The sequence below is a fragment of the Vanessa atalanta genome, chromosome 10 (assembly GCF_905147765.1).
Source record: "Vanessa atalanta chromosome 10, ilVanAtal1.2, whole genome shotgun sequence".
In the NCBI taxonomy this organism is placed as follows: Eukaryota; Metazoa; Arthropoda; class Insecta; order Lepidoptera; family Nymphalidae; genus Vanessa; species Vanessa atalanta.
Genome location: NC_061880.1, coordinates 1,439,385 through 1,460,942, shown reverse-complemented (window position 1 = coordinate 1,460,942; position 21,558 = coordinate 1,439,385). Strand labels below are relative to the sequence as shown.

The 21,558-nt window shown below is 29.8% G+C and overlaps 4 protein-coding genes across 5 annotated transcripts in view; 1 reads left to right on the top strand and 3 right to left on the bottom strand.

Annotated features, from left to right (window-relative positions):
- The window catches only part of LOC125066695 (max dimerization protein 4-like), a 273,787-nt gene extending 261,645 nt beyond the window's left edge, over nt 1–12,142 (bottom strand). Inside the window, exons 1-3 of one of the 2 annotated variants that reach the window (XM_047674917.1) lie at nt 11,975–12,142; nt 11,751–11,859; nt 11,611–11,640 (exon numbers count right to left, since the gene is read on the bottom strand). In XM_047674917.1, the coding sequence (XP_047530873.1) occupies nt 11,611–11,640; nt 11,751–11,859; nt 11,975–12,029 (194 nt within the window). In that variant the 5' untranslated portion in view covers nt 12,030–12,142. The remainder of the gene's footprint in view (nt 1–11,610; nt 11,641–11,750; nt 11,860–11,974) is intronic. The other variant, XM_047674918.1, reaches the window with a different exon arrangement.
- Nucleotides 12,143–12,148: 6 nt separating this feature from the next.
- Nucleotides 12,149–16,141, bottom strand: LOC125067048. The gene is made up of 6 exons (XM_047675426.1): nt 15,418–16,141; nt 14,864–15,048; nt 14,520–14,653; nt 13,586–13,756; nt 12,594–12,709; nt 12,149–12,269 (listed from the first exon to the last, which is right to left on the bottom strand). The coding sequence occupies exons 1-6, from the start codon at nt 16,059–16,061 to the stop codon at nt 12,149–12,151; spliced, it is 1,371 nt and encodes a 456-aa protein (XP_047531382.1). The 5' UTR covers nt 16,062–16,141.
- A 413-nt stretch (nt 16,142–16,554) lies between these two features.
- On the top strand, nt 16,555–17,879 carry LOC125066697 (dnaJ homolog subfamily C member 25 homolog). Its single transcript, XM_047674921.1, has one exon. It carries the CDS (start codon nt 16,669–16,671, stop codon nt 17,686–17,688), a length of 1,020 nt encoding a protein of 339 aa, XP_047530877.1. The 5' UTR covers nt 16,555–16,668; the 3' UTR covers nt 17,689–17,879.
- The window catches only part of LOC125066696 (blood vessel epicardial substance-like), a 59,283-nt gene continuing 55,522 nt past the window's right edge, over nt 17,798–21,558 (bottom strand). Inside the window, exon 6 of the mRNA XM_047674919.1 lies at nt 17,798–20,320. Within this exon, the coding sequence (XP_047530875.1) occupies nt 20,256–20,320 (65 nt within the window). The 3' untranslated portion in view covers nt 17,798–20,255. The remainder of the gene's footprint in view (nt 20,321–21,558) is intronic.

Genomic DNA, 21,558 nt, shown 5'->3' with positions numbered 1-21,558 from the left:
AAATATGAAACCTAAATACTTTTGCGATTCTTAAAGTCTAGGACTAAATATATTATATCTTTCGCTCTTGTTTCTGATTACATTACAACAAAGTGTACGCTGGTCGGAACGATGCTGCAATTCAAGCAAATATAATATGTATACGATGCCAGATCTGTTTGTATTAAAGGAGCCGGTATTGTATTCATGTAAATTCTGAAATAGTATGCGCCAATTTAATACTTATATCATCTATTTTGGACGGAAGCCAAATTCACCTGCAACGAGTTAGCGCGAGCAGGTTGTATAATAAATAATACGCCAGGAGATCTGCCAAATAGTAAATTATAAAACATAAGATTTTGTATAAATTAATGTAAAATAATACATTTTAACATTCAATATAACAAATCGAAGATTTGAACAATTTAATATTTATAACGAGTTTTTACATATATAGACTATATTAATAACAGTAAACATTTATTCACTTTCTAATACTATAAACAGCATAAACAGCATAAACATTTTTAAAGCACTCCAATTAAAAATCTTTATATAAGAAATTTAAACACAAATACTCGTGAATACTCATTACGTGAAGTACTCATTTGAGAATCTTAATACTATTCTTGGTGAGTCCGTTAATTTACTTAACACATAAAAATATAAACTCTAAAATGATTTTAAAATCTCTGACTAAGTTTTATTTGAAAAAGTGCAAATATAAATCTACGATAAATCCAATGCATTTCAATTGCAATGCAATTCGCAAGAGAAAATCAAGAAGAGTACTCCGTTAAGAAATTGGTAACTCGAAATTCGAATTCAAAATTGTCTCCAAGGCTGAATATCAATAAACCTTATCTAGCGCCGTGTGCTGGCGAGGGGCAGATCTGAGGCCAATAGATCGCTATCTTGATGGCTGTCACGTGCTCGTAATTATACCGGAGGAGACGATTTAAGTACCGACGGCTTTCTTGTCCATTGAACAGTACATTGACGTATATAAGTACTCTATGTTTAATTTCCATATTGTATTTAGTCCTGAAGAAATTAAAATACATTTAAAATAAAAGTACAAGTATATTAATAAACAAAGGAAATATTGGAAAAGTAGCATATTATCTAAGATTTAGGATATAATGTCATTTAAGATCAAACGTGTTCGGCACATTATAACTCATTTAAAATGTGAACATAATAGTTGGTGATATTTTCATAATATTTCAATAGATAAAGTTCAGACTGTCCTAAATTCATCTCCGTAATTGCTTAAGCCATTGAAAACCTCTAGAAACTTTTGGCACAAGGGTCCAGTTACTTTCAGTGATGCTGCTAATAAGAGAGATCTGTCGTCTCTTGAGAACCTACTAATTGTGAAGTTTCAATAGGATTCCAGCGACAAAGGCCAAGGTCGGACTACAATGTTGCAAAAGCATAGAAATTTGTATCTTATAAATATTTTATTAGAATTCCATTTCGTGTGCAAACATAATACATATAAATTGTTTTTGTAAGTTAAACTAGTATTAAGACTTCAGTATTAACAGGCTCGAATAATACGTGTTATTGTTTTCACATTTCAATTAATTTAAGCATTTCAGAAGATGAACAGCGTTAGTCATGTCCAAATATATTTTGGATCACATTGGATGGGGAAAAGTTATACGTTCTAGTCTGCTTGATATTATACAATAATCTGGTTCCGTAGAATATACTAAATTTATTCTTATGCATCTTATGAATATTATGAGAAAGTTTTCAAAGCAACAATAATATATTTTATAGAATAACATTTGATTTTAAAAAGAGATTTTATCGAATATCATAAAAAAATATATTAAAAGCAATCAAAATGTCAGTTTCGTGTTAAAGCATGTTTTATATGTTAAAGCTATTTGGTATAAAATCAAACATAAAATTTGAGTTAATCTATCAGGATCAGATCAGAGTTCAGTATCAGAACGAGAACCAGTTAGTTTCACGTGCTCACAAAGGCTTAAGAGCGTAAAAATTCCATTTAAATCCTACTTCCGAGCTGTTACATAAAACTCAAAAACATTTTACTTGCTACCCGTGATTTGAAGCCAGGACCTGTAGCTGTGAACGAGCCAATAGACCTAAAGGCCCCGAAACCAGATTCGACACCACTAAAAGTTTTTGGAGTTTATTACCCTCTTTCTCAAATGTGTGGTTATATAAAGAAGTCTGAGAATATAGACATATGTAATAATATTTGTAATGCTTTATAAAATAACCATTAACATGTTTTGAATTGAATGATACAGTTGTCCAATTGCATCAGAAAACGTAAAAATATTACGATGCAAAGCTAAGTTTCTCATAAAACAATTATTTATGAATAAATTTGAACTAGAAATATTTTAATTGTAAAGTTTATTTGTTGCATAATAAATCATTTACCAAAAAAATATTGAATTCTAGTGATATTACGTCGTGGAAAAGGGGACGTCGACTTATTTAATGTATAGTATATTGAATTTACGCCTGACGATAGCAGTATTGCATACGTATCAAGTGTATTTTTAAAACGATCCTTTTAAAGAATAATATAATAGCATTGGGAATGACTCACCGTTTCCAGTAGCACAATATACCTAACTCGAACCGTCTACGCGGCTCGCATCACGTAGTTAAACGACTTTATTTATTTACGATTAAAATATGAATAAACGACTTTGACTGCCGATCTCAATTAGTTTAATTGATCATCTGTTTATTATGAACAGGGTGTCGGCCGGGACTGAATCGATTTTGACGGTCGTTTAGACTATTCGCATGAAAACTATTCGTTCGACATATCATAATCATTTTGGCTAGCTCATTCGATATAAGAAGAAAAAATCGGTTGGCAGTGTTGGTTACGTTACTACCAACTTCTCGATTATTCTATTTACATCCAATACTTTACATTGTACAGTTCCAGTAGCTTATTATGTATATTTTTTTAATTATATTGTACCATCTTGAACCCGAAGGTTGATACCTTTGACTATGGAAGGAGTTGAATTTAACAACTTTTATCTTAGTATTAAAAATGACGTAACTACAACCTATTCCAACCACAAGAGGACAAAAGTCAAATAAACAACATTTAACATCAAATTGACGCGATATCATTGGTCGAGAGCCTGAATACACTACGATTTTAATTATGGATTTACAAAAAGTTACGTTTTGAACGATGACAAATCTGTTATTGGAACTTTGGTAGAAAATTAAAGTGGATATAAGTAGTTAAGTGTAAAAGTGTTATACGAATCAATACGTCGGTATCTAAGGTTTTTTTTTTATATTCTATCCTTCGATCGGAATATGCCATACGTGGAAGTATATCTAAGGATCGTAACTATTGGGATTATAATCACTCCAACATTCGATACCGGCCTAAGGGCTTAGTTAAGCTCATTGCTTGTTACGATCTTTAAACATGGATTAGAATTTCAAGACCGACCAGAGATAATTGTTTTTTTTTTATGATCTTTACATGCAAAGGTGAACTACATAGTATTTTTAAATTAGTGTTATGGTATCTTATTAGCAACACACATAAAACTATAAGTAGACTTACCATCGCCTGTTTTTGCCTTATCTGTCCTCGTGTAGATAAAACAGTATTTACTTTGTGGTACTCAAAACTAAAATCTACTTTAGCCTTTTCCATTGCAAGTAGGAATAAAGATAAACAAACCTTAGATTTACATATTTCATATATATTCTGCACTATTAAGAGTTTATGATGAATATATCTTTATTCATAATATAACTTAGCAACTTAATTCCACTGTAATTTCACTTAAAAATTCTGATAACAGTTTCATCGACGTTCAAAACGCCAATTTATCGCAAATCCATAGTGAATATCATAGATTAATCAAACTCTCGACCAAAGATAGCGCGACAATTTGCTATCAAATGTTGTTTATTTGGCTTTTCTCCTCTTAAGGTTGGAATAGAGAATACACAAACATTTTGTTTACTTAAAAATTATAATATTCTAATAAAAATAATAGGTATTAGTATTATGAAACCATTCATAAAAATTATCATCAAAATGCATTGTAACTAAAGTGTGTCACGAAACAGTTGATGTCATGTTTCCGACAAGCAGTCTCACATGGATTACGGAAAAATAGCCTCTAAGACTAACGCTTAGGATGGCTAATTGTTTGTACACTAAGAAACTCTGCTACTTTGTATGAACACAACTGCAAGAGAAGCGAACTTTACAATGTAAGAGGAACGAAAGTTATATTGTGAATATATATTTAGCTGGCGTGAAATACACACGGACAGACAATAAGAAAATATCTATTACAGTTAATTTCATTATCAACGGTGACTAGCCAACTGCGCAGGAGACATTATAGTTAACTTGGAGGTGACTTCGTGCAAACCCATCTGGGTTGTGCCTACACACTTGTGTTCCAGTTTGACGGGTGAATGGACCAGCCTAACTACAGGCACAAGGGATATAACATCATAATTATAAGCCTGGTGGTGCATTGGTATCCTAATGAAGTATGTTGTTTAATATTTCTCTTATAATCTAATGGAAGAGCGATCCGATAAGACCGGATAAATCAACTTCAAACCAACGGCTTCAAGTGAATTCCGAGGATATTAACACCGCCAAACTCTGGGCTTTTACTGGCAATTTCTTGACGAAAAGACCCAATAACTCATCGAGCCGACCCAATTTTAACTCACAAACTCATGTTCAAAGTCTAAACCACCGATTCGGAAGGAAATACCTCAGATTTGAGCCGAACCGGCAAAAGCAACTGTATGTATATTCCACAATTAAAACAGGTTTATACCAGATCGTTTCATCTGTAAAATATGTAACGATATAAAGTTACTTTTAAAGTAAACTTTAGAACAAACATTCTTTCACTACCTACTTTTTAACAATACTTTTAATTACTTATTACTTTGTTTCATTTCACTAAGTTCGTGTGTCTGTCAATCAAAGTTAAACAACTGAACGAATTTTATTAAATTTCGACGTTATATAATAAATTAGGAGTTAGGTCTTTTTAAGTTATAACAAGAAAACGGTCCTACAGTACATATTTACTTAAATTTGATTTTACCAAGCGGGGGTATGACCGCTACTTAATGTAGTTATAAATTTGAATGCTAAACATTTTTTTTTATGTTTTCAACACAAATGTCATTGACTTTGACTATACACTGTAGATACCTATACTTAATTTATTTTATTGTTAATTATTTGTTATATTTTTAAGACTATAAAAATTAAACTCAATCATTTTCTTATCGGGAAATATAGTCATTGAGACATTAAGCGCCTGATTGTACACAGTTTTAGTGTTAGATCTAATAAGTAATTCGCTCCCTAAGAATCTACTTCACGCCTTTATTCTATAGCAACAAGTAACACAAAATTGCGTATATAATTAATTAAATTTATTCCCTTTTAATATAGGTAAACCTTCAAATAAGACCTCTAACCAGCAATACTGGAACTTATTTCGTCTTTCCATCGCTACCCGATCAAGTTCCCAGTACACGAAACGAATATATACAAATTAGGCACATCAAACTTTAGTGGTGCTTACCCGGAACTGAACCTCGGAATTATCGATTAAGATTCAGGAGTCACAAAGGTTTCGATATACCGTAAATATAAACAAAGATGAAATTATTTGTACGAATAACGATTAAAGGAATTTAATGTTATGAGATTAAGTAAAACATGAACAATACCGTTTGTATAAAATATTTAAATATTTAATTTTAAATGTGACTACTGCGTTTCTTACCGGTTCTTTCTGGACTACTTGAATAGGGAATATTAAGATTTAGTCACATGTGATTCATGCACCTGATCTAACTCGTAATCATAATGTGTTAACAAAAAAGTCAGTTCAGGATTTCAGTTATTTATTCATTTTAACTCGATAATATAAATATAATTTGTGAATCTATTTAATTTTTTTTCACAGCAATAAAATATACAGCGGTTATATTTTCATTCGTTTCTAAATTACAAATGGTTATTGAACATAGAACGCGCTAAATAGATAGTTTTAATTATTATTGTTTTTTAATTGAGTTTTAAGTTCAGATCGTTTGAGACGATTATTTGGTGCAAAATGTATTTAGAAAAACTATTTCATTTCACTGACAGTAAATATCAGGCTCAGATCTCATCTCCTTTCGTCTTGGAAGTTTCTTTATTGATAAAGCTTCAAATGTTCATGTTTTGAGCCCATTCACTCTATCTATATGTATGAGCGTTTTATATTCGTTCGTGTAATACGAAAAAAGGTTGTTTATAAACATTTATTTTGTTGAAAATAATAATAATAAGTAGATTGGGTTGAGTTGAAGATGGAAGATGTAGCAAGATATAATACTAAAATGACAATCCTTAAAATGATTACATTGTGACTTGTGATCGTTTAGTATTGAACACTTCAGAATGGTCACGAATTACAGAATTAATTTTGTCATTACTTTTTTTAATTTGCTCCATGGACGTTTAATTAGGAAACGAAATAAACGCAGACAATACACATATGGACAGACACATTAACTTTTATTTATTTTATTAGTTACTTATTTATTCAATTATCGTCGACAGAATTTATTTATTACAAGCGAAAATATACAACATAATTGTTAGACGACTAAATTCGAATGTCACATAATCTCTTTATGCTGCGATAAATAATTGCCCCATCGCGTGTATTACATAACTTAGTATCATTACGTCGGCTTGGCATTGTGAATTCATATGCCCTCAGAACTGAACCTATTGGATGTAGCAGTATGTCTCAATAAAAAAGAATATTATTTTACTATTTTAATCATCCAACCAACCAGCTATGTAACTTATTTCACCCTTCCATTGTTTTCCCGCCATGTTTCCAGGACACGAGATGAATATATACAAATTAAGCACATCAACTTTAGTGATGCTTGCCCGGGATTAAACCCCGCAATTATCGATTAAGATTCGTGACTCACAGAGTAAAAAAACGATTACAGGAATTTCAATTTAAGCTAATAAGAAACAACGTGAAGTTAGTATTCGTTGATACTACCATACAGGTTATAGTATGGTTACAGTATAACTACTAATCTACTTGATATGGAAATTTAATATTATGACAGTTTATAGCTTCAAGAGTCTTCTTGGCGCTATAAAATACTGTGCAAAATATGTTGCATATGTATTAATTATTTCATGAAGAGAAAAATAACAATTTCCGTTTAAGACGTTGACACTTAAGCAGATACACGAAGTATTTCTATGATTTTTTTGTAAATCTCCAAAATTTCTACAAAACTCTACACAATATATAAAACAGAATAAAAAAAAAATCTTAATTCAATTTATTTGTTTAACAGTATTACTAAATAACAGATTAAATTTATTTAAGTTTTGTAACTTCAAGTTGCCGTTTACGTATTACAATATGGTGTGTGACGTATTGTTTTAAAAATTATGTATTTATCATTATTTTAATAATGATAACATACATATCGAAGTAGTTAAAATAAATTATGTATTGTCAATAAACATAATAAAAAAATTTAACTCGATTTCATCGCGCGGAATATTCTAAGAATATTATTTATTTATTATTAATATATTACTTCTAAATTTACAGTTTCAATATAGGCATATTTTTTAATAAATGTTCACAGTCCAGACACGTAATTCGCAGTACTATTCCTATTGCTACTAAAATGTCACCTCTACACGAAACAATCTGTTATTTTAGACATGAATTCGTCAACAGATAATAAAAATGAGTCAGACAAGTCAAACGGAGGTTACTCTTGACCTTGTTAAGGTTGAACATTCTCTAAAAAGCCTATTCGTTTATCGGTAACTATTAATGTGAAGCCTCGCCTTTAATATAAAGTAATTTAAATCCATCATAAGCTAAGCCTATTATCCCAATAAAACGTGAACTGACACCAAAGGAATACTCATATATAACTATAGTCTTAATATAAGGATATACATTGAAAAAATAAATGTTTCGTTGGGTTGCCAGTATTTTAACATTATAAATATTGTATAATACACTCAAAATAACTTGACTGACTGACATTGAGCTGACTTTTGGAATCTTGGGTATAGTAAAACTTGAACCTAATACGTTACTATGCGTTTGTTTTAATGCAGTGGATTATATTCAGATATTAGTATCGTCAACTCTTCAATTTACATGACACTCGTTTTCTTTGTTACGAAAAATAATATAGATTCACTAACTTTAGTATTGTTTTTAAGTAAAGTTTTTATATTGTTACCTACGTTTAAAACTTGCATGCGCGTAAAATTTTTATCTTAATATGGCTAACCCAATCTGACCCGTGTTACCGTGTGCCCGAGTATGTTGACATATTTTTAAACATGACAGGCGGGTAAACACGTTTATGGTAATAAGCAAATGTGACCACTAAGTTTATTAGTTATTTTTAAATTTAGAATTTTGTTTGTGGAAATCTTTCATATCGTTGTAGGCTAAAACTTTTTAAATCCAATAATAGTTGAGGTCAAGGAATCATCATAGTGCCTAATACTACCCGGAAACTATTGGTTAAATATTGAAGTCCCAATACAAACTGACTGGAAGATATCAAGATACTATCTGATATCTGATTTTATAAATCGTTATCATTCTTATAATTAAATTTCACCAGAAAAATAATATTGTTCAATAAATATTATATTTTTGGGACATTTACCTAAATTGTACATTTTTGACACTTGACCGATTTTGATCTGACCTTTGCGACCCTTAAAGGGTGAAACGGGTTGCGTATTATATAATTAATCTAGGAGTTTACGGTTTATAATACGTACGACCAATAACAACAACGGTTTTAGTTTCAAGTTGGTTAATTTAGTTCGCATTTAAAATTAAATATAAGGAAACATTAACAACAATAACAAAGACTATGTAAACATCCAGATTAAACGAATGACATATCCGAATCTACGGAACGGATTTCCTTGCAGTTTAAAAAGACAATCTACCTAATCATAGAGAAACATATAAGCTTAGTTTCATTGAAATCGAACGACGGCGAAATAAGTTATCGTTATTTAAATATAGAAGGCTACGTAATAAAATCAAGGTTCACAAAAAGGAATTAAACATATTTCTTGATGTATTCATGTTCATATCTATTCTTGTGGTATTGTCACCGATTGCAATATTTACCTTCAGATGAAGACTGAAGTAAAATAAAAACTTTTTAAAATAGTCATACACACATCTAATATAAAGCAAAAACATATCTTGAAATAGTAACATAGCGTAAGTAAATATGACGCAATATTTTATTAATCGTAAATTCAATTTTAACGTTGTTTTTGACCTATCGCTTGTAGCCCGCTCGAATCTCATCAATCTTAAAAAAAAGTATAGTAACGATCCATTTCCGGTTTATTGTTCGGATAAAATACAGATTATAAATACTTACATAACTTGTATCACGTTACATTCATAATATAAATGGAATCTATTTTTTTGATATGTTTTTTATATAACGAACTTTTACGAACACATTTGAAGTATTCATTCACTGCACACCTACTCGATATCGTAATTTGCAATAGCAACGATAAACAAGACTATAACAAAACAACTTGTATTTACAAAAGCTACATATTCTAACGTTAATAGCATACGAAACTAGAATATCGGATATGTATATAATTCAATTGTAATGAACTTTAGTATAAAAGTCGATTCATGTCGTGGAATATGACATATTAATTTTCTTAAGTTCAATTTAAAAAAAAAACATATTTGACATCTAAAGACAGAGCCGCGTATTATTTTGTTAACACATATTTCATCTACACTCAATGTATGGACATACTAGAAATAGTATTCAGCAATGAGCGCCTCAAATAAACTTATCTTTGGTTCTTTATACATTTAACACTATGTAACAATTTCTTCTCTACATAGTTTAATATTTGCTTACACTAAAATCGAAGTATGTCGCATCCAAACATCCTATGTTTTAAACAGACAATTGTTCCTCTAAAAATACACATCAAACACTCAGAATAAAATAATTATGACTGTGTCGAGTATTTAATGTTTAATAATTAAAATATACTGCAAATACTAAGACTTATTATATGTTATGTTTAATATAGAGCAGACACGCTTGATATATCAGGATTTCTAAGATAATAATTATATTATTACATTTTTGTATCTGTATTTATGTGTCATACGGAAACCATTAGATAATAAGGTAACGATGTATTTAAACTATTATATAAAACTCTTATAAATAAAAATTAATAATTTTAATATTTCTCCTACATATATCTGTCACGGTCGTAAAATACATAATATACAATAAATGAAAATAGTCACTAAATCATTCCACTTTCGTATTGATTATAAATAAATATCACAGATACAAAAATATCGGAAAACAAAATTATATAAAAAAATAAATTGTGTGTGTTCACATGTCTACATCGTTTTAAATACGCCTTAACGATTTTGATGGTTACCTGACGCTAATCGGGGAACGTAATTAACAAATTATTAGTTATTACGTAAATTACAATATCATATCTATATTCGGACCATCCCTTTGTATGACATCTGATTACTAGTAGTTATTTACCCAATAATAATATCATATATACGATAACTTGTCTGATTTTTTATTGACCATACACTGGACTAACATATTCCAATTAGATTTGGCATAAAAGTAAATTATATTATCAAATAGAACACATTAAGGTGTTTTATAATTAATAACTAAGTTAATAAAAGAACTTCGATTTCTAATATCAACTTAAAACGAATTATTATGTAATATATAAGAATTATATTATGTAATTGTATTCACGTAAATATCATATGATTATCTGTATAAATAAGTATTATTTATCTGTAACGACAGCTTTCCATCAACCATTAAATGTAGACAAAACAACACTATCAATGAATCATTATTATAACTACAATTAAATCGTGGATTTAATTACTTTCACAACGCATTTTATAAATAAAAACTAACTATACTGTTATTAATCGAACATTTTTCGTTTTTTATCATAGCATCATATATCATATCAAACAATAACAATTTAATTGAACGTAAATTAGATTAGCTTAGATTGAAAACCGGGATTTCCAAATACATATGAAAACTAAAAGGGAAGACTTGTATATAAATATATTATGAATGATAAGAAAAAGTTACTGAGAATTTTTCCTCATCGTTAATTCCCTCGCCGCCTAGCAGTCTAGAATAATCTAAATATGATTATCGACACATTTTATAACACAAAATCCTTCATAATATTTGTTTACATTCTACGGTTTATGTATGGTTTCTTGGTGATAACAGATAACATGTCGTAAGTGACGTAACCCAACTCCGAGCTGCCAAATAGGTTACAACTAGGCGTCATCTACGTTAGAGGCTAGTATGATTACAGTCTGCACTGTAAACTCTTTCCCTTCACGGCTAGCATTTGCCAAGGTCAACCGCGCCACGATGCAGACCGGCTTGTACCAAATACATTACTAACACTATATACTAAGCTATAAAAACAAACAAACGACTCACCTGTTCTTTTCCAACTCGTTATGAGTGGTCCTGGAACAGAAAACAAACAATTTGTAACCGGCCACCGACACTTCACAATTAACACTTTACACCACGATTCACTTAATTCACTACACTTCCAGTTCGCGGGCGACACTCACCTGCTGCCCTGCGATTTTTTCGTCTTCGGCCGCCTTCCACCAGCACGAGTCTCCTCGTACGCCGGCAAACTCGACGCGTACCCGTGTTCCGACTCTGCAACAAAGAAAACTGCAATTCCGTCAAAATCAGCTGATTATGGCGAGGCAAAAATAGACGGGAGCCATGTTGACGTGTGCGAGTAGTGCACTCGATTGACAATTCAAACAAAGAAAATCCAATTCACCTCTGTCTCGCCTTTCGATGTATTCAGCAGCTTGGATCAGGTCAGCAATACTCATATTTATAAAATCCCGGTTTGACACAGGTGTTCACAAACGTCACACGACTTTATTCGATTAAAAACTATAAATAAAAGTATCTTTATTCGCTCCGAAGTTCACGACTGCGTTTACCGATGTCAAAAACACACTAGGCGAGTCGGGACGCGCGACCGTGTACAGCGCTTCGTAATTTGTCGGCTGCGCTCGTGCAGCGCTCGGTCGGCCAATCGCGCGCGAGCATTGTCCACAATAAAATACCTGGGTCAATCACGTGAACTTTGTGTTTCCAAACAAAACATTTTTTTTTACACGCTTCAAGTAGGGTTCGCAATATTCAACATGATTCACTTATTTTGTACATTTTATACAAAAACTGAGAATAATTTAGGTATAAAATTGCATTGCCTTTAATAACTAAATAAAAATTTTCTAACGAAATTCAATGCTTACGTATTGTTATGTTCATCATATCATACAATTTATCTTTAGGTCACACTTAAGATTAGGAAACTATGTAATACTTATGTCAGAAATTTATTGAAATTTACAAAGGATTGGGGAAATAAAATGAGTGTCCTATACATTTGTGAAACGCTTTTAATATTTAATATTCTTAGACAAATTTTTAGTGTATTATTTATTGTAATTATTAAGTGAATACGTGCAAACATGACTGGCAGCAGATGCTTTCGCGGTTCCTTGAACAAAACAAAATATTATCTTAATTTAAGTATGAAGACGACCATCTCTGAACAAAATTCATATAAATAAGTATTTACAATTTGGGTAATGGACATCGAATAAATTACCCAAAGCATCTGTTTCTAGTTGGTATTTTCTAATTAAAAAATTAACACATCTAGTTGGATATTGAGGGAAGCTATTTTTATATTAGTGCTTTTTCAAAAACTTCAGAAGTACAAACTTCAGAAGTAAAAGTAAAGATATTAATTTCAATATTAGTTATTGAAACACAACTAAACTTAGATTTTTACTTAAGACTAAGACATGAATTTGAAATTGTATATGTAAAGGAATAAATTATCGTTTATTTATTTTAAAATGGGTATTAGGTATATAAATTGGGTTGTTTAACATAAGCTATGATATTACAGTACAATTATATAACAGTAAATAACAGCCTGTAAACATCCCAGTGCTGGGCAGAAGATTTTATATATTTCTTTAAATTATCAGACTTAATTTTTTTACTTATTTCGATTTGTTTTTAATAATTCCATAATTCTGGCTTTTTTTAAATCAACTGTTCACCTACAATCACTAAAAAATAGGGAAAGATTAGGTTTAATACAACATAAAATTATTCTTAAATTTATAGTGACCATACATCAAAATAAAATATTTTTCGTATGTGTTTTAGATAGGCTAGTAGTTTCTGATTTATTGTCGCCATCACACCAGATCAATTATTGCATTTTATGATATGCAACATAAAATGCAATAATTTATTCTATTCATTTTCCATTTATTTATATACTTTTGCATACATAATTTTCCACACATCAATTGTAGTATTTTGTAGTATCAAAATTATATTAAAATGAAATACTTACAGTTAAAATCCTGACTCTTCTGTAGTATTGACTTAGTATTTTGACCATACTGCTTAGAAAATTACATATCAAATGTGGTCGAAATTCACATTTTTCTTCATTAATTTCAACACTGCTTTTTAACAGTGACGGAAGACCCATGACATAATTAAATACAAGATTCCATTCATCCTGTAAATATATTGCAATTTTATTCATAAATCAAAATAAAACTTATTTGAGTAGGGTCATCTTGTGAGCACTTTGATTTGCCGTTCTTCATATTATCATTGGTTTGAGTAATTTACTCATACATGATATCAATTGATTTAACCCAATTAAACTTTTGTATACAGCTGACTTCTTGATTCTAAAAAAAGTGAGCTTACTAAAAGAATGCACAAATTTTCAATTTTGTTTGTTAACAACTGAGTTTCTCACAGGATCTTTTAGATAGAATCTACATTCCAAAACCAGTGGTAACTTTACGTTTGATACAATTAAGTAAGAGATACTTTAAAAGTGGTTATATTAGCGTCTTTGAACAAAGTATATGATGATTTTGATTGTTAAAAATTATTGTTAGATTAATTTACTCTACTAAAACAGAACACAAGCACATTCAACTTTTTAAATTAAATATAAACCAACTATCAAATCATATTGATATAAATTAATCTTTGTTATTAACAAGCCTAACTATTATTTGCAGTTACTCCATTAACTGTAATAACAGTAATCTCAACATATCAATATCTGTTATTACTATTTAACAAATAAAAGGACAAAACAGAAGTTAGAATAAACCTAGCAATAGTATTTTTAGAATAATATTCTTTTTAATTAGAGGAACTATGTTATCATGCCAGATTTTATTTTAATACTATAATCAAATCTTTCATAATTTAAACAGAAAAACATGCTAGAAATAATAGACTGTAGTGTTAATTTTTACCTCATCAGCTAGCAAGGATAAGTTTGCATTCTCTATGGGAGGTAATTGTGGGTAAGTCCCTTCATTTACTTTTTCATTAAAAGTCTTAATAATAGTTTCCAATCTTGCACAATTGTACAAGATAAATGCAGCACCTGTAAAACAAACATTGTTTTATCTTACTACAATAACATAATATAAATATATTTGTTTTACTAATTATTTTTTGTCTGAATAATCTTTTAATCTCTTCATGTTTAAATAGGAGAAAACAATTAAAGGAGGGACTAAATTAGTTTATCGAAGGAAACTAAAACAAGTATTTTATTTTTCTTATAGTTTTTTCTTTTAATTAGCTTTTATACCTTTGCTAGATCCTCCTGAGGCATCAAATTGTATTTTAACAGGGCTGGTACATTTTGTTTGCATTAATTCGAATGCAACTGCTGATTCTCCTAGACTTGCTATAAATTCTTTCCATTTTGCTTCTGTGGACACTCGCACTCCATACTTATGTTGTGCAATTAAAGTTAATTCATCTTGCCTTATTCTGAAAACCAAAATAATCCATTTTACATTTTTTACCTAAATACATACATATATTTTTTTTCTTGAAAATTAGTTTGGCATATTATTTGAATAAAAAGCCAAAATTAATATTATGTAATAAATCAATAATTATATTCTGTGTTATCAAGTCAACAGAGGTGTATCAAGTGATGTGAGAGGAGGAGAAGAGAGGAGAGGAGGGAGTTGTTGAAATTATATTTGAATTGTGATCTTGTAAGCTATGGTGACAGTTATTTATGAAAAAAAAAGTGAAATACTATAAAAACTAATTGCCAATATATTGCATAGTTAACACTAAGGCTTTTTAGGGTAAATAGGAAAGCCTTTATCTACAGTTATAAATACATACCTTATATATTCCTCGGCAGTTATAGTATTCTCCTTAGTTCCTGTTTTTGCATTCAAAACTGTACCACAGAAAATTGATTTATTATAATTAACATCAGACTTAGACTTCAATGTTACAATTATATCTGTACTTTCAGGACATACATTAAGTAAATATAAATTTCTAATAACATCAGTTAAAATTTTAATTCGTAAATATGATATACAGTTCGTTTTTTTGCAACTGGGATCTAACTTAACAAGATTTGTATTTCCCTGTATTCTTTGTAATATAAATTCATTGTTGATCGATGCATTATGAAAACAGACCTGAATCGCTTTGAATCGGTCGATAAACAAATGTATTCGTTCGTTTAGCTCTGTAGCTTTCACTACCGGTATGTCCCAATTCTGTGACGTTTCAATTAGATTTGTAAGATCTTTGTTAATATATTTCAACAAAGAAACTTGGTTCAAGCTGTTTTGTAATTGAACAGAGTCCAAAAATTCTTGCCACGATTTCACATTGTTTGGGAAACTAAAATCGCCCAGTTGTTGCAAGTTTCCAGAATGCTTTTTCACCAAAAGTCCACGTATATACTTCTCCTCTCCCAATAAATACTTGTACAAATTAGATATAATAGTTTGTGTGTCATCTTGTAACATCTTATTATTGGTTATGAATTTAATGTTTTTATTTTTATATCAAATTCAAAATCACATGTTGAATATGATATGACACTATGGTGACTATGACAGGATAAATGACATATGATGACATCTTCACATATTGCAATTTGCAACCTGCGAGTTGGTCGATAATAAAAGTGTTTCAAATAAAATATAATTAAAAACCATTTTTATTTCATAAAATATCAAATTACCTTAAGTCGAGTTTATTTAATGTATACAATACAAAAAAAAATAATTTAAACCACTACTAAAATTTTGAGAAGATAAAAATATTTTATAATAAAAGAGTACAAATTTATTTCAATAACTATTTAACAAAGTAAATTCTGTTGCTTTAAAAACTGCAATTCTTTTAAACTTTCATCAAGAGGATTTCAACATTATTTCGGTACGGCTATATGATCAAATAAATGAGCTGACGTCGATATGACGTTGACATTCGCGTTGTCAAGTAGTGACTGACGGATTGGTCTGGTAGGGTATCGACTATCGAGGTTAATGAATTATTTTTTAATAAATTATTTATTTTACTAGTCATATTTACAGCATTTAATAAAATAGAATATGATATAAATTAAAAATGATATATTCTTATAAAGGTGTTATATTTATTATATTAGTATGTCACATAACGTTGGCATTCACAGCCGATCACCTACTCGAAGGTATATATTGCGGTAAAGAAAACTGCTATGAAGTTTTGGGTGTCACCAGAGAAGCCACTAAGAACGAGATTGGCAGAGCTTACAGACAATTAGCGAAAAGGTTTCACCCAGACTTGCATAGAGGTGAGAAAGAAAAGAAAGAGGCTGAAGAAAAATTCAAACAAATAGCAACCGCTTACGAAATCCTTCGAGATGACGAAGAAAGAACAGATTATGACTACATGTTGGATAACCCTCAGTCGTACTATGCTCATTATTACAGATATTACCGTCGCCGATTGGCACCTAAAGTAGACGTGAGAATTGTTCTGGCTGTAACAATAACTATTATATCCATAATACAATATTACAGTGCGTGGTCAAAGTATGATACAGCCATAAAATACTTTATGACAATTCCCAAGTACAGAAATCGTGCATTAGATATTGCTAAAGCTGAAGCAAAAGAGTTACAGGTAAAAAATAAAGGCCCAAAGAAATCTAAGGCAGAATTAAAAGAAGAACAGGACAGAATAATAAGACGTGTAATAGAAGAGAATATGGACATAAAAGGGGCATATGCTAAACCCGAAATTATGGACATACTTTGGATACAAATAATAATATTACCATACACAATATCATATTATATTTACTGGTATTTAAGATGGTTCTGGAAATTTACTATTCTTAAGCAACCATATGGAACTGAAGAGAAGTTGTATATAATCAGAAAATATATGAAACTGGGCCTCCACCAGTTCAATGCCTTAGAGGATGAAGAGAAACAAGAGTACTTAGATGAAGAATTGTGGATAAAGGATAATTTTACAATATGGAAAGAAAAGAAAGATGAAGAAACGAAAAAGTCATTAGCAGAGAACAACAAGTATAAGCAATATAGGAGGTATATCAAACAACATGGAGTAGGACGGATGACCTTCGACGACTCATGATATTTGATTGTTATTATTAAATTTATCTTAACAATATTCAAGAAGGTAGTAGATAAGAAATTGTGGATTATTTATATAAAATGAGAATCAATGCACTGGATTGTTGAATAATTTATTTATACTGTTTCCCAAATCTGTTTGTTACAGTCCAATAACATAATGGACATAAATAAAACCAACTTTTTACACAATTCAGTATTTTATTTTTTATCTCTATTCATTTCAACATGTACTACAATGATATAATCACACATTCAAAATTTACAAACATCACAAATGGCAATTCGGTAAGGCATTCTAAAGCTCACAAAAGCTCAGCACGAATCATCCATGCCTTGCTTTGTGTAGCAATCAACGCAAACACTCCGGGTGTTTATACATTCTCCAAGGCAAGTAACAAATCTGTAATAACATTTGTTCGTTCAGAAGCAACCAGTAAAATAAGAAGTCACTTCACGAGCTTCAATTCCATTTAAATAGCAAGATATCCACAAACAGCAAAGACAAATAATATCTAGATTAAAATAAAAATAAATGTACTTCTATTATTTGAAAGTTGGAAGTGAATTTTCATTATAAACGTTTAAAATATTCGAAGCCTGGATGGGGATGTATATATGACATAACAAATATTTATTACAGATAAGTAAACATATTAAAGTTACATCGAGATCCTTATTTTCATGTTATTATACGATCACTTATGTACTTATTATTTAACTTTTCACAAATTAAATTTTAATCTATATTTCGCAATGGCAGTGCATTTATAATTTTACATGAAATCACTCTTAGGTCGATTCGGAAAAACATATTTTTAAAAATATATATAAAAAATAAGGTATGATTGAATTTAATTGATTATGACTCGTCGGAATAACAGAATTTTCATTACTTGTTACTTCGTTTATATATAATAAATGATTGAATTATTTCCAATCTAATCTTTCAGTCATTTCTGTTTATATTTACAATTCATACCAATTATTAAAGTTACTCATAAATGGAATGTGAGTCAAATTTAATTACTATAGTCTGTTATAATTATAAGTCATAGTTTTGTCGTCTTTTCAATTTAAATTACTACTTTAAAAAAAATCGTTTACTATTTAATTAAACGGTACAAAATAAACCAAAAAATGAAATCTCATTTCAAATTTGAAAACAATTTCAATGTACTAATATAAAACCAAATATAATATTCATTTGCATTGTCTTGAATCTATTCTGTACAAATATTACTATCCTAATTTAGGAATTTAAAGTTTCTTACTATATATGATATTTAAGTTTTGTTTTCATAATCATATGCATATCGTGATCATGTGTAAATCAGCAATTCTCTTTTTGTGCGTTCAAATGGAAATTATTTTATTCATGGTTATTAGTTTACTTCTATTTTTTTAGACTGGCAATTTTGATAAATACATGTTATTTTTTAACTGGCTTAAATTCCTTACAATTTAAGCTAGAGTCGATTTACTTTGTACACATAGTTTCCATTTACTTTTATTTACAGTAATTCAGATACACCATTTATAAGCACATAACAAGACACACTGCGATTAAGTTCTTTAATGATATTTGTTTTTATAAGTGCAGACACTAATACTAATATTTCATTCCGTAAGCTACTGTTTAAAAAAAAATCTATAGTAAAGAGATTCGGGAAATGAGGTCTAATATATGAAGTTTTTAAGTTTTGAAAGACGGATACAGAGACTGCACTTATAAAACGCAACTGAAGAAACTCTCGTCATCGATTAGTTAGTTTCTATCTACATAAATATTATACACAAAATAATTCTGGTTTATTTGTGACCGTCCGTATTGCTACTATACTAATATCGCAAAAAATATCTTTATAATATACGTACACTGTAACACTAACGGGTCTAGTAAATATTCTCAATATATTTTTAATAATTATTTCTTATTTGGTTCTGCACTTTATCGACAGCAGCCTGACAGTATTTTTGACGCAAAATATTTTAAAATTTTATTTTCTTATTTCAGTAAATTTAGAGCTTTCGTCATTATTGCCTGTTAAAATGTCAGTTGTCAGTTTACAGTACTTTCTTAGCAAAATAGTCGACTTTCGTGAAAAATTAAAACACGTAAGACAAAGTCATGCTTTTTTCGATCAAAATATGAGTGTCCATTATAAAAGTTAACTAGGAAATTTAAACTTTAGTTTTATCCTATCCTTAGTTTATTTTAAGATTTTATTTTAATTTGCCGCTTAAAATAGTCCCCGCGTCTTAAGCGACAAACTTAATATTGCAATAAATTTTACCACTAGTTAGTTATTGTGATAAATATTCTAGCAGGTTGCCCAGCTTCATTCTTTCAATGGACACCCTTAAGCCCTTCGAAAAAAACAGACATTTTGAACCTTACGATCTTCTTAATCGTATGACACAGTTCATGTTCGCACGTCATTCATCTTCCACATATGGCAACATTCTCGAAGCATCAGTTCGATTGGACCACAGGTCCTTGTAATGGCATAGAATGCACTAGCGGTCGCGTTTTCTCGGACGCACCGCTAGATGCAATGCTTGCCCTCAAACGGGCGTCTCGTGGTCAGTTTCGTCGATTCTCCCGAGACGCCAAGCGTTTGGATCCGTGGCTGGAAACGAAAAAAAAAATTTAAGATTTTTAAATAAACTGAAAACATTCCGCAGTGAAAAAGGAATGGAAAGGAAGGCGCTTAAAGGGATAAATTAACGATCTATCTAAAAATAAAAAAAGCTTAAAACAAAAAATATAATCAGGATATTGTTAGTAAAAAAAATTATATCCTACCAGTAAATTCATTTTTTTAGAGCTACAGACGTCTTGATTATTTCAACTTGCTTTTTGTTCAAAACAAGACTTATTATTAAAATATTACTATATCCATAACTGGAGTAATAATAATAATAATATATTAAACTTATAATAAAACCAATTATTATAATTAATAAAACCTGTTTTTATTTATTGTGCACTTATAATTTAATTATATATTAGGTAGGTATATTTTAAATTATATTCAACAAAAAAGCGCAATTTTGAAAAAAACTAAAAAAATTATATCAAGAAATTATAAATTACCTGATAATTCTTGGTCTTCCAAACATGCTATGGGATTTTGGAACTTAGGATAAGGACTATAAGGATATCAATTAAAATATTATTCATGTTATAAAGCTTCATAATTATTATGGTTATAATAATTATATAACCCTAATTTATATTTGAAGTGAAGGTAACAGATTATTAAAGCATCGTGGTGTCAGGTCAAGATATACGAAACTTTTTCAGTCATTTTATATTAACATAACATAATACTTTTTTTATATTTAAATTAATTGACTATTTATAATCTGTTCTAAAAACCAAAAAGCAAGTTGAATTTTTTCGTTTATCTATGGTTGTGAAGCTGTGTCGTATCGTTTAATATTATGCGAGTGACTTGCGCTAGGTGCAGGGAAAACCACAACATCGATTGACAATAGCATCTATTAACAATGACTAGGCAAAGCATGTTTATCTCGACCCTTCAAAAATATACATATGTATTTTTATAGACACACAGTTAATACCTAAACACATAGAACTATCCTAGACCGATATCATAAATACATGCGGAGTTGGATTCCAGGAAAATATTCTTTTGCTTTTGTCTTGTATTGAATTGCAAAAGTTATATATTTATCTGAAATCCATAGTAATGTCGTGTAAAAGCTGTCTATATGATTATAGCATAATAAAAACAATACTCATCGGTAATATTACAATATGCAAATAAATTGTACTTTGTTATTTTCAACAGAATATAAAAAGTCGCAAGACACGACCGAATTTTTTTTTTACAGTAATGTT